This window comes from Amblyraja radiata, chromosome 9, assembly GCF_010909765.2.
Source record: "Amblyraja radiata isolate CabotCenter1 chromosome 9, sAmbRad1.1.pri, whole genome shotgun sequence".
NCBI lineage: Eukaryota > Metazoa > Chordata > Chondrichthyes > Rajiformes > Rajidae > Amblyraja > Amblyraja radiata.
In genome coordinates, this window is record NC_045964.1 from 65,760,343 (window position 1) to 65,773,703 (window position 13,361).

Below are 13,361 nucleotides of genomic sequence, written 5' to 3' on the forward strand. Positions count from 1 at the left end.
GCTGGAACAGTCCGTTGCTGGGGTGGTAGGGGTCCCCCATAATGTTACTGGCTCTGGATCTGCACCTCCTGGTGTATATGTCCTGCAGGGGGGCGAGTGTAGCTCCCATAGTGCGTTCGGCCAAACGCACTATTCTCTGCAGAGCCTTCCTGTCCTGGGCAGAGCTGTTCCCAAACCAGATTGTGATGTTGCCGGACAAGATGCTTTCTACAGCCCCAGAGTAGATGCATGTGTGTGCATGTCTGTATGTATGTGTATGATGTTTCCACTGGAGGGAGAGTCTAGGACTAGAGGTCATAGCCTCAGAATTAAAGGACGTTCTTTTAGGAAGGAGATGAGGAGAAATTTATTTAGTCGGAGGGTGGTGAATCTGTGGAATTCTTTGCCACAGAATTGGAGTTCATCAAGTCAGTGGATATTTTTAAGGCAGAGATAGATAGATTCTTGACGAGTATGGGTGTCAGCGGTTATGGGAAGAAGGCAGGAGAATGGGGTTCGGAGGGAGAGATAGATTAGCAATGATTGAATGGCGGAGTAGACTTGATGGGCTGAATGGCCTAATTCTACTCACATTCCTTATGTATGTGTGTAGCTTTGTGTGTGTGTGTGTATCTGCGATTTCACTTATTTTCATGGGTATGTTTGTGGTTTTGTGTGTGTGGGTTTGGTTGTGTATATTTGTGTGTGCGTGGATATGTGTGCGTGAGTTGTTTTATGCATGTGTGCCATCGTGGTCTTGCATTACATGTGTGTGTATGTGTGAGAGTGATGTATTTGGTTGTGGCTCTGTATATTAGCCAGTGTGTTATGCATATGTATCTTGTGTTTATAAGCTTGTGTCTTAATTGTTAACACGGGTAACAAAATTGGTTGTTCTGTTGTTCTCACACCTTACCTTTCCAAATCTAGTTTCCCTCTCCCCTGACTCTCAGTCCGGAGAAGAGTCTCGACCCGAAGGGTCACCCATGCCTTCTCTCCAGAGATGCTGCCTGTCCCGCTGGAGTTACGCCAGCAATTTGTGTCTATCTAGTTAAAATAACAGTTCTGCCTTTCAGGATAGAGATACTGTAAGAGGAAATGTTTTAGCCGGGAGGATGTTAGAACTCTGCAATTCTTGGCTCCAGAGGGCTATGGGGTATGAAGGCTCAGTCACTCGAGTATTTTCAAGTCAGAGTCATTTAATTAAGTGGTGTGACAGCTTGCCGATTTGCCTGCTTAATGATGTTGTTCAGCATTGAATACAGATATCTCTTATATATATTGCATGAGGATTTATAAAAAATACTTCATTTGATTGCAACACTAGGTAGCAGAGCAAACAGATGCCAATTCAAGGGTTGTGTCGGAAGAAACTGCAGATGCTGGTTTACACTGAAGATGGACACAAATAGCTGGAGTAACGCATCTCAGGGGGTCAGGCAGAATTTCCCGGAGAAAAGTAATAGGCGATGTTTCGGGTCGAGACCCTTGTTCACACTGAGAGTCAGGGGAGAGGGAGACCGGGGGTATGAAAAGGTATGTCAAGGGTTTGCAGAGTGAATGGGTTGGGGGGAACTGCAGATTCTGTCTTAAACCCGAGACAGACACAAATGGCTGGAGTAACTCAGCGGGTCGGGCAGCATCTCTGGAGAAAAGGAATAGGTGACGATTCGGGTCGAGACCTTTCTTCAGACTCCTCCATCAGTTTGCAGGCCGAAGTTCCACATTTATGGAGCAATAGGATAATCTCTGGTTTCCTGTCAAACGCGCAATAAACAAACGGACATCGAACATGGGCCGTGGAGGCCAAGTCAGTGGATATTTTTAAGGCAGAGATAGATAGATTCTGGATTAGTACCAGTGTCATGGGTTATGGGAAGAAGGCAGGAGAATGGGGTTCGGAGGTAGAGAGATAGATCAGCCATGATTGAATGGCAGAGTAGACTTGATGGGCTGAATGGCCTAATTCTGCTCCTATCACTTATGACCTTATGAACAGTACAGCACAGGGAACGGGCCCTTCAGCCCACAATGTTTGCATCGAACATGATGCCAAGTTAAACTGACCCCAGCTGCCTATACACGATCCATATCCCTCAGTTGTACTCTCATATTTTGAATCGATGTTGTTGTGACATGTCATTTAAGTGTTCCACACATGCCGCTCCCGACTGATGTCATGTGGACAGTGCAGAGCAGAAGCCATTAAATGTGAACCATGACACAAAGTCTTCTTCCCGGTCCTTGTATTTGGACTTTGTGGCCACAAAACATAACACCCTCTATTCCCTGCTCTTCCATGTGCCTATCTAGAAACCTCTTAAACGCCACTGTCGTATCAGCTTCCACCACCGCACTCTGGCAATGCGTTCCAAGTCCCTACTACTCTCTGTGTAAAAAACACTTGCCCAGCACATCTCCATCAAACTTTCCCCCTCTCACCTTACAGCTATGCCCTCTAGTGTTGGCCACTTCCACCCTGGGAAAATGGTTCTGACTAACGCGAGTCTGAGATAATGTGTGTAAGGAAGGAACTGCAGGTGCTGGTTTACACCGAAGACAGACACAAAGAGCTGGAGTAACTCAAACGGATCAGGCAGCATCTCTGGGGAAATGGAATTGGTGACGATTCGGGTCGAGACCCTTCTTCAGACATCTCGTCCCGAAACGTCACCTATTCCTTTTCTCCAGAGATGCTGCCTGACCCGCTGAGCCACTCCAGCTTTTTGTGTGTGTCTCTGAGATATCTGGGTGGGTGTCAAAGAAACATGCTTGCTGCCCCCCCACTGGCTCTACCTAAACCGGGGAAGGTCAGGGTTTGATTCTTTAATGGAGGCTGGATGAACTGAGGTTTCAGCTGGGCCGTCCCTCAGATCCAAAGATCCTATAGCTATAGGATCTTTGCTCAGATCCACTGGACTGGATGGATGGTTGAAAGAGACTGCCCCCTATGGGTTACCCTGGAGAGTGCATCCGTGTGCCCACTTTGAAGATGGCAAGGTATCAACTGGGAGCGGGTCAGGCAGCATCTCTGGAGAGAAGGAATAGGTGATGTTTTGGGTCGAGTCCCTCCTTCAGCATCTGCAGTTACTTCCTACACACATGAAGTATAAGCTATGGCATAGTGGGCATAAGGGGGCAGTGGTTAGTGTTGTTGCCTCACCAGTCCAGAGAGCATATATGAGCCTTCTGAAATATGCAGTACTCTGCATATCGCCAACTTGGACAATTTTACATTTTTATCAAGCCAATTAATCAATTGCCAATTAACCTCAAAACCTGTACGTCTTTGGAGCGTGGGAGGAAACCGAAGATCTCGGAGAAATCCTACGCAGATCACGGGGAGAGCGTACAAACTCCATACAGACAGCGCCCGTAGTGGGGATCGAACCGGTTGCAAGGCAGCAACTCTACCGCTGCGCCACCGTGACTGCCCTGGTGTGTATGGAACTTGCATCTTCTTCCCACGACGATATTTATGGTCCTCTCGGCTACTTGGGTGCCGAAGATGCGCTGGTTAGTGGGTTAATTTGTAACTGTAGATTGTCTCTAGTGTAGGAAAGAACTGCAGTTGCTGGTTAAAATCGACAGGCAGCATCCCTGGAGAGAAGGAATGGGTGACGTTTCGGGTTGAGGCCCTTTTTTGTCTCGTGTTGATGAATGACAGGAGAATTGGGAGAATAATTGATGGGGATGCAGAAGGTAAAGTGGGATTAGTGTGGATGAGAGCATCAATGATTCAATTCAATGATACTTCATTGTCGCAGGTACCGAGGGGCAGTGCAATGCTTCGTTTTGCATGCAATGCTATAAAATCATACAGCCGACTTCGCCAAGGCAGTAGCATGTGTCGCCATGTGTCTGGTGCCATTACAAACGTTGACAGAACATTTTAATCTACTGCAGCCCCCCCACCGTCACAAGTGATAGGCCATTCGGCCCATCAAGTCTACTCAGCTATTCGATCATGGCTGATCTATCTCTCCCAACCCCTTCGATCTTGATGCCCCCCCCCCACCCCCACCAACCAGGTCTCTCCTTCTTTCTCAGCGGCCCCCAACAGGATCCTTCCCTTGTTCTAGGCGGCCTCCGACTAAAGAAATTCCTCCTCATCTCCTTCCTTAAAGAACGTCCTTTAATTCTGCGGCTCTGACCTCTAATCCTAGACTCTCCCACTAGTGGAAACATCCTCTCCATATCCACTCTATCCAAGCCTTTCACTATTCTTGTCCAAGTCCATTCTGACCGATCTGGGTAGACAGCTATGGTTACTTTGGATGGGTCAAAGTGTAATATAATCCCTCAGTGGGAAACATGGTTTGGCCAGGATCTTCAACCTGTATGTAGTCAGTCAGACAGACACCAGCTAGTAGGAGTTAATGTGAATAGTCCATGTGATTAGGGCTGTGGACAATGGTGCATGTACCACAGCTTTAGACTTTAGAGATACAGCGTGGCAACAGATCCTATGGCCCACCGAGTCTGCACCGACCAGCGATCGACCCATGCACTAGCACTATCCTACATACGAGGGACAATTTGCAGTTTTTACCGAAGCCTATTAAACCTACAAACCTGCACGTCTTTGGAGTGTGGAGGGAAGCCAGAGCACCCGGGGAAAACCCACGCGGTCACAAGGAGTGTTTCAGCTGCGGGGAGAGATTGGGGAATTTAGTTTTAGTTTGGAGATACAGGCCCTTCGGCCCACCAAGTCCGCGCTGACCAGCGATCTCCGCCCATCAGCACTATCCTACACACAAGTGTACAATTTTTACCAAAGCCAATTAACCTACAAAACTGCACGTCTTTGGAGTGTGTGCTGGGGGGGGAGAACCAGAGCACCCGGAGAAAATCCATGCGGTCTCAAGGAGAACGTACAAACTCCGCACAGACAGCACCCGTAGTCAGGTCTCTGGCGCTGCAAGGCAGTAGCTCTACCGCTGTGCCACCGTGCAGCCTTCAACAGTGCGACAGCATCACGAGAGGAGAGCTGTAACAGTAACCATTGGCACAAAAAGGCCTGCAATGTATAAATACATCCTGCTAATGTATTTAGATAATCTTGTAATCCTCTCTTCCCTCTCCTACTTCGAGCGCGTGGATTAGATGGGTGCAGTGCAGCACCGCATGTATCTGGGGCAGGATGTGGCGCATAGAAGGGTCGCTGTAACAAGAGGGAATCTTTGAACCATGAAATTCAAACAAATCACTTTATATTTGTGCACAGGACAAGGGTTTCACTGGCAAGGCCATTGTACATTGGCAACTATTTGAGAAGAGCAGCTGGTTATCACAGTGGATAGACACAAAAAGCTGGAGTAAGTCAGCGGGACAGGCAGCATCTCTGGAGAGAAGGAGTAGTTGATGTTTCAGGTCGAGACTCTTCTTCTGGTGCAGGTGAAGTGTTGTCAGGAAAATGGATCTGAAATAACATCTGCCTGACCCTGCTGAGTTACCCCAGCACTCTGTGTATTTTTCTGCAAACCAGCATCTGCAATTCCTTATGTCTCCATAATATTTGCTTGCCTGGTCATAAGATCATAAGACATAGGCGCAGAATTAGGCCATTCAGCCCATTGAGTCTGCTCCGCCATTCGATCATGGCTGATCTATCTCTCCCTCTCAACCCCATTCTCCTGCCTTCTCCCCATAACCCCTGACACCCGCACTAATCAAGAATCTGTCAGTCCAGGCATTTCACAATTCATGATGTGGAACTCCTTTAGTTTTAAATCCCTTATAGGCATTACATCCCGCCTGTCCACTTCCCCCTTCTCCCCTCTCCCATCAGGCAAAAGGTACAGGTGTGAAAATGCACACCTCCAGATTCAGGGGCTGTTTCTTCCCAGCTGTTGTCAGGCAACTGAATCATCCTACCACAACCAGAGAGTCATGCTGAACTACGATCTGCCTCTTTGGCGACCCTTGGACTATCCTTGATCAGAGTTTGCTGGCACTACCTTGTACTAAACGTTATTCCCTTATCATGTATCTACACACTGTAAATGGATCGATTGTAATCATGTATTGTCTTTCCGCTGACTGGATAGCACGCAACGATGCCTTGGTACACGTGACAATTAACTGTAACTGAGTTGGGTCCTCCATCTTCTGTAGCTGCTCTCTCAAATGACTGTGGATTCTTTTCGTTTCCCCCCTTTATCCTTCTATTTGCCGATCTTTTTGTCTGTTCTCATTTCCACCTTTTAACCTTTCCCTATTTCTTTTAAGGACTGTCCTCCAGAGCGCAACATCTTCCGCTCTGGTTTAAGCTCGGGGAGATCTATCAGACCATCCTATGTGATCAAGGTGAGGCACGTTAGTATCTGATGATGGGTCCACAGGTTGCTGAGCCTGCCACAGCTGTAGAGGGGGCGTGGGGAGCTGGGGCGGAGAGTAGGGCCAATCTGTCTTGGAGATAAAGGATTCCCTGCTCGAAAATGGCCTTCATCGGGTATTGAGTCTGAAGAAGGGTCTCCACCTGAAACGTCACTCATTCCTTCTCTCCAGAGATGCTGAGTCACTCTAGCTTTTTGTGTCTGTTGAGTTTCGAAGTTGCGAGGTCATGTTGCAGTTGTATAAGACGTCGGTGAGGCCGCATTTAGAGTATTGCGTTCAATTCTGGGCACCATGTTATAGGAAAGATGTTGTCAAACTGGAAAGGGTACAGAGAAGATTTACCAGGATGTTGCCAGGGCTAGAGAGTGTGAGCTATAGAGACAGGTTGAATAGGTTGGGCCTCGATTCCTTGAACAAGCTGCCAGAGGAGGTAGTTGAGGCTGGGACAATCTTAACGTTTAAGAAACAGTTAGACAGGTACATGGATAGGACAAGTTTGGAGGGATATGGACCAAACGCAGGCAGGTGGGACTAGCATAGATGGGACATGTTGGCCGATGTGGGCAGGTTGGGCCTGTTTCCACGACATATCACTCTATGACTCTAACTCGCTATGCGGAGAACTTAAATAGCGTGCACTCCAGACAGAAAGAAATAGCCAACTGACAAAGCTAAGCAATCTCCCAAGCGACAGATCACGCCAAAATAGAAACATGGAACGCCCCAGCAGGTGAGGCAGCTCTCTGTGGAAACAGTGTTAACATTTCAAATCAATGTTTTTTTCATCAGATCAAAGCTCTCTACAAGAGCACCAGTAAATAGGAGCATGAATAAAGAACTGGGCCCCTCAAGGCTGCCCTGCCATTGTGCCACTGTGATCATGCTTGATCTCCGCTGGCCACTTCTGCTCTAGTTCCCCATGACCTTGTAATGTGCAGCCAAAATCAGAAAACTGCGATCAAAAGCCCACAGAATGTTACAAACTGTAAAAGAATTCACGGCGTTCTTTGCCAAGTAAATCTCCTTAGAAGCTGTAGAATTTGTTATTGGCAGACTGAACCGTGACTTCTGTTATGTTCCACTTTTGGCTTCTGAAATACAGGCATCCCTCTCCATTCGTCCCCCCTCCCCATCACCCTCACTCTCCCCCCTCCCCCTCCCTCTCCACCTCCCTCCCCCCACCCTCTCCCTCTATCCCCCACCCCCACCTCCCAACCCTTCCCTCACCCCCCACTCCCCCTATCCCCCCTCCCCCTCACCCACCTCCCTCCCCTTCCCCCACCCCCCACCCTCTCCCTCTATCCCCCACCCCCACCTCCCACCCCTTCCCACACCCCCCACACCCCCTATCCCCCTCCCCCTCCCCCACATCCCTTCCCTTCCCCCACCCTCTCCCTCTATCCCCCTCCCCCACCTCCCACCCCTTCCCCCACCCTCTCCCTCTATCCCCCACCCCCACCTCCCAACCCTTCCCACACCCCCCACTCCCCCTATCCCACCTCCCCCTCACCCACCTCCCTCCCCTTCCCCCACCCCCCACCCTCTCCCTCTATCCCCCTCACCCACCTCCCTCCCCTTCCCACACCCCCCACTCCCCCTCCCTCACCCCCCTCATCCTCCACCTTCCTCCCTCACATCCCCACCCCTCCCCCTCCCACCTCTGCCTCCCCTCTCCTCGCTTCCCCTCCCCCCCACCACAACCCCTCTCCCCTCACCCCCTTCCCCTCCCCATTCTTTGTATGACAGAAGTTCGTCTTTATGTTACTCATAAATCACTTCCACAAATCCTGGGGTTCGGAGTAAAAATTTGCTCCTACCATAATTTGTGGTAAAAAAACAAACCTAATTTCCCTTTCAACTCATATTTCTTAACACACACGCACGGATAAAGCGACTTTGCATTAGGGCAAATTGCAATATGGACCGTCACCAAAGAAGGCATTCCTCATCTTGGGATACTTAGGAAGTGCAGTCACCTTTGTAGTAGTGGAAAGGTTGTAGTATATATGGGCAGCAGACAACATGAAAGCACTTGGGCAGCGTAAAGAAATAATGGTGTTGAGTGAGGGACGAATATCTTAAAGAGTCACAGTCATAGAGTGATACAGTGTGGAAACAGGCCCTTCGGCCCAACTTGCCCACCCCGGCCAACAATGTCCCAGCTACACCAGTCCGTTCACATTTGTCCATTCACATTTCTCCCCACTCAACCTCCTTTGGTTTAGTTTAGTTTAGTTTAGAGATACAGCGTGGAAACAGGCCCTTCGGCCCACTGTGTCCACACCAACCAGAGATCACCACGCACACTGGCAGTATCCTACAAACTAGGGACAATTTACATTTTTTACTGAAGCCAATTAAGCTATAAACCTGAGGAAACTGGAGCACCCGGAGAAAACCCACGAGGTCACAAGGAGAACGTACAAAAGTGTGGAAGACTTTTGGCTTCTATTTGGAGTGTTCTATCTATCTCCAGATCCACATAGGCTTGAAATGAATTAGATGGCCAAGACTTGCAACAATTGCTCGTCCAGGAGACGAGGCAGAAACTGACCTGTTCCAGCTCCCGGCTGCGATACTGTCAGATCAAGATTGAAAGCTGCAAGAGAGAATACACAGAGACTGGCATTTCATCATGGTAGCTGTCTCCTCAATCTTATTTGTGCTCCGAGTGTCCAAGACATGGGCTGACAGCAAATTAAGATTACTCACACAAGTGATGGCCACGGACCTAGCTGGTCTTTGAATGATTGATAGTGAGTTTGGATAACATGCATTATATCAGCCAGAATAAGCAGAGCTGAGGGACCCTGTTGCTCGAATCAAAGGAATATTTGGCATATGTACTAGATAGAAACTGGAACAATTACTTTCTTATTTGCTGCAGCTGCAGAGCCACGTTAGACACGGAAGCAACAACAGCGACAATACGATATCAGTTATTCGAAATAAAACTAGACCATGAACTGCAAGAAATTGCAGAGAATTGTGGACGCATCCCTGACCATCGCACAAACCAACCTCCCGTCCATTGACTCAATTTACACCTCACGCTGCCTCGGCAAGGCCAGCTTCATAATCAAGGACGAGTCGCACCCTGGCCACTCCCTCTTCTCCCCTCCCCCATCGGGCAAAAGGTATAGAAGTGTGAAAACGCACACCTCCAGATTCGGGGACAGTTTCTTCCCAGCTGTTATCAGGCAACTGAATCATCCTACCACAACCAGAGAGCAGTCCTGGACTACCATCTACCTCATTGGTAACCATCAGTCTATTAGCGAAAGGAGCAAAATTAGGCCATTCAGCCCATCAAGTCTACTCCGCCATTCAATCATGTCTGATCTATCTCTCTCTCCTAACCCCATTCTCCTGCCTTCTCTCCATAACCCCTGACACCCGTGCTAATCAAGAATCTTATCTATCTCTGCCTTCAAAATATCCCTTGACTTGGCCTCCACAGCCTTCTGTGGCAAAGAATCCCACAGATTCATCACCTCTGACCAAAGAAATTCCTCCTCATCTCCTTCCTAAAGGAAGGTCCTCTAATTCTGAGGCTGTGTCCTCTGGTGCTCGACTCTCCCACTAGTGGAAATTAGAAACAAATGGTAAAAAGTAGCTAGAGGTAAAAAAACGTCAAACCTGCTAATATCGAGATGAAAGTACAACAATTCACTCGTAAGATCATAAAATCATAAGATTATGTGATAGGAGCAGAATTAGGCCATTCAGGCCATCAAGTCCACTCTGCCATTCAATCATGGCTGATCTATCTCTCCCTCCGAACCACATTCTCCTGCCTTCTCCTCATAAGGATATGCATTCCACAGCTTTCCGAATGATTGCTGAAGTAGCCATTGGTTTTGGGTATTATTCTGGTATCTGATATAAGCCGGCTGAATGATTTGGTCTGAGAGCAACCAATATGATACTCCTGATCTCTGAGCACAAATATTTGCACAGACAATCATCCCAAGCTCATTAGTTGAAGATTTCACTCTGCTGGGATCACGTTTATATTTGCTATCAATTAGCGCTGAGAGTGTTGGCACTCTTGTGGCCCCTACCCACCTCAAATGGTGTTTATATAATCTTGTATAAATGTTGACTTCTTGAAATGAATAGATCCTGGAAACCTGCTGAGGATTTTTCTTTTGCTTTATGCAGACACAGTCAGTACAGAGCGCAGCGGTAGAGTTGCTGCCTCACAGCGCTATTGACCCGGGTTCGATCCTAACTACGGGTGCTGTCCGGTGCGGGGTTTGTACGTTCTCCCCGTGACCGCGTGTGTTTTCCCCGTGTGCTCCGGTTTCCTCCCACATTTCCAGAGACGTGCGAGTTTGTAGGCTAATTGACTTCTGTATATTGTCCCTGGTGTGTGTGGGATAGTGTTCGTGTGTGGGTGATCGCTGAGCTGTCAAATGGTCTGTGATGAGCACCTGGAGAAAACCCACGCGGTCACGGGGAGAATGTACAAACTCCGCACAGACAGCATCCGAGGTCAGGATTGAACCCCGGGTCTCTGGCGTTGCTAGGCATCAACTCTGCCGCTGCGGCACCGTGCAATGAACAATCCATACTTATCCGGGAGGGGGGAATGGTACCAGACCATGTTATCCCGCTTTCTCATCCACTCCCTGCACACTAGGGGGGGCAATTTACAGAGGGCCAATTAACCGACAAACCCGCACGTCTTTGGGACAGACGAGGAAACCAGAGCACCTGGAGGAAACCCACACGGTCTCAGGGAGAACGTGCAAACTCCACACCGACAGCACCCGAGGTCAGGATCGAACCGGGGTCTCTGACGCTGTGAGGCAGCAGCTCTGCCAGCTGCGTCACTGTGCTGCCCTGTAAGATAAAGTAATTCCACTGTTTTGGGCAATGAAGACACTGGGCCTGTACTCGCTGGAGTGTAGAAGGAAGAGGGGGGGGACCTCGTTGAAACTTACCAAATAGTGAAAGGCCTGAATAGAGTGGATGTGGAGAGGATATTTCCAATAGTGGGAGAGTCTAGGACCAGATGTCATAGCCTTTGAATTAAAGGACGTTCCTTTAGGAAGGAGATTTCTTTAGTCGGAGGTTGGTGAATCTATGGAATTCTTTGCCAGACGAGGCTGTGGAGGCCAAGCCAATTGATATTTTAAGGCAGAGATATAGGTTATTGATTAGTTTACCTGTCAGGGGTTATGGGAAGAAGGCTGGAGAATGGGGTCAGGAGGGAGAGCTAGATCAGCCATGATTGAATGGCAGAGTAGACTTGATGGGTCGAATGGCCTAATTCTGCCCCAATCACACAAGACCACATGATTTTATGGACACCAGGAACAATCCCAGTGGCAGAAGGTGGGAGGCATCAGGCAAAGCTATGGTGCAGTGTCCCCAAACTGAGCATCCTCAGCCAGCTCGTTGGCAAAGACTAGTTGTATTCTGGGCTTCTGGATCTTCTACAGAACCCCCTATGCGTGAGTCTGAGAAGAAAGAGCGGAAGCAGTCAGGAGGTGAAGGAGCCATCAGGGAGAGGGAAGGGAAGGGAATCAGATGGAGCGACTCAGAGAGGAGGAGAGGAAGTCAGGAGGAAGGGATGAACAATGACACGGAAGCTACCCGAGGTTTAATGCTGAACGAAGAGGAAAATGCCAATATATTTATTTTAGTAGAAAGCCTGACGTGTTCCTTTCAGGGATGACAAGCTACCCTGTATGTCATTTCTGGAGCCAGTCCACCTGAACAGAGCAGATGCTCAATTATTCTAGTGCAATCGCGTGTGTTTCTTGCATGTACAAATAGACTGGGGCTCTTCAATGCTCAGTGGCTCTTTATTGTCTGTTGTACAGGCATACAGTGAAATTCTTTCTTTTGCACACAGTTCAGTGAAGTATTGCCTTACCTCAGCCCAATCCCCGATTAATCCAAGGTGTGTAGAATTAGTCCATTGACACTGCATGCAAGAGTTGCCATGTTTTGCCGCCTATTTCAAAATCATAAATTCACAAGGTCGGAAGTGATAGGAGCAGAATTAGGCCATTCGGCCCATCCAGTCATATTTCACACAAAGGGTGGTGGGTGCATGGAACAAGCTGCCAGAGGAGGTAGTTGAGGCTGGGACTATCCCATTGTTTCAGAAACAGTTAGACAGGTACATGGATAGGACAGGTTTGGAGGGATATGGACCAAGCGCAGGCAAGTGGGACTAGTGTAGCTGGGACATTGTTGGCCGGTGTGGGCAAGTTGGGCCGAAGGGCCTGTTTCCACACTGTATCACTCTATGACTCTAAGTCTACTCTGCCATTCAATCTCTCCCTCCTTCTCCTGCCTGCTCCCCATAACCCCAACACTGGTCCAGCATAGTCCAGCCTTTGAGTGCTTGGTCTTCTGGAGCGATGACTGATCCAGGCGAGCCCCAGGCTGCTGTAGGGCCTATAGCCATTGCCTCAGCCAGAATCATCCAACGAACCGTCGTCCCTCTCTCAGCATGGGGTATGATTGCTCCTTTCGTTGCCTATTCTAACCAAGCAATCATGATGGGTGCTTTTGTATCCATTTAAGGTCTGAAGTCAGAGATTCATAGAGATTTACAGTGTTGGAATAGGTCCTTTGGCCCAATTTGTCCACACCGGCAACATGCCCCATCTACACTAGTTCCACCTGCATGCATTTGGCCCATATCTCCCTAAACCTGTCCTATCCATGTTCCTGGCTCGTTCCATACACCCACCACCCTTTGCGTGAAAATGTTACCCCTCAAATTCCTGTTAAGTTTTTCCCCCCTCACCTTAAATGTATGTCTTCGGGTTCTCGATTCCCCTACTCTGGGCCAGAGAGTCTGTGCATCTACCCGATCTATTCCTCTCATGAAGAACATAGAGAGCTGTGAGTGTGGAATTCTCTTCCTCAGAGGCCGGTTCTCTGGAGACTTTCAAGAGAGAGCTAGATAGGGCTCTTAAAGATAGCGGAGTCATGGGGATATGGGGAGAAGGCAGGAACGGGGTACTGATTGGGGATGATCAGCCATGATCACATTGAATGACGATGCTGGCTCGAAG

The 13,361-nt window shown here is 48.6% G+C and overlaps 1 protein-coding gene across 5 annotated transcripts in view; it reads left to right on the forward strand.

The window, feature by feature from the left end:
* The window catches only part of ccdc85c (coiled-coil domain containing 85C), a 189,401-nt gene that overhangs the window by 139,849 nt on the left and 36,191 nt on the right, over positions 1 to 13,361 (forward strand). For 4 of the 5 annotated variants that reach the window (XM_033027671.1, XM_033027674.1, XM_033027673.1 and 1 more), the window contains exon 3: positions 6,211 to 6,288. The exons of the other annotated variant lie outside the window; for it this stretch is intronic. In XM_033027671.1, the coding sequence (XP_032883562.1) occupies positions 6,211 to 6,288 (78 nt within the window). The remainder of the gene's footprint in view (positions 1 to 6,210; positions 6,289 to 13,361) is intronic. 5 annotated transcript variants of the gene reach the window in all.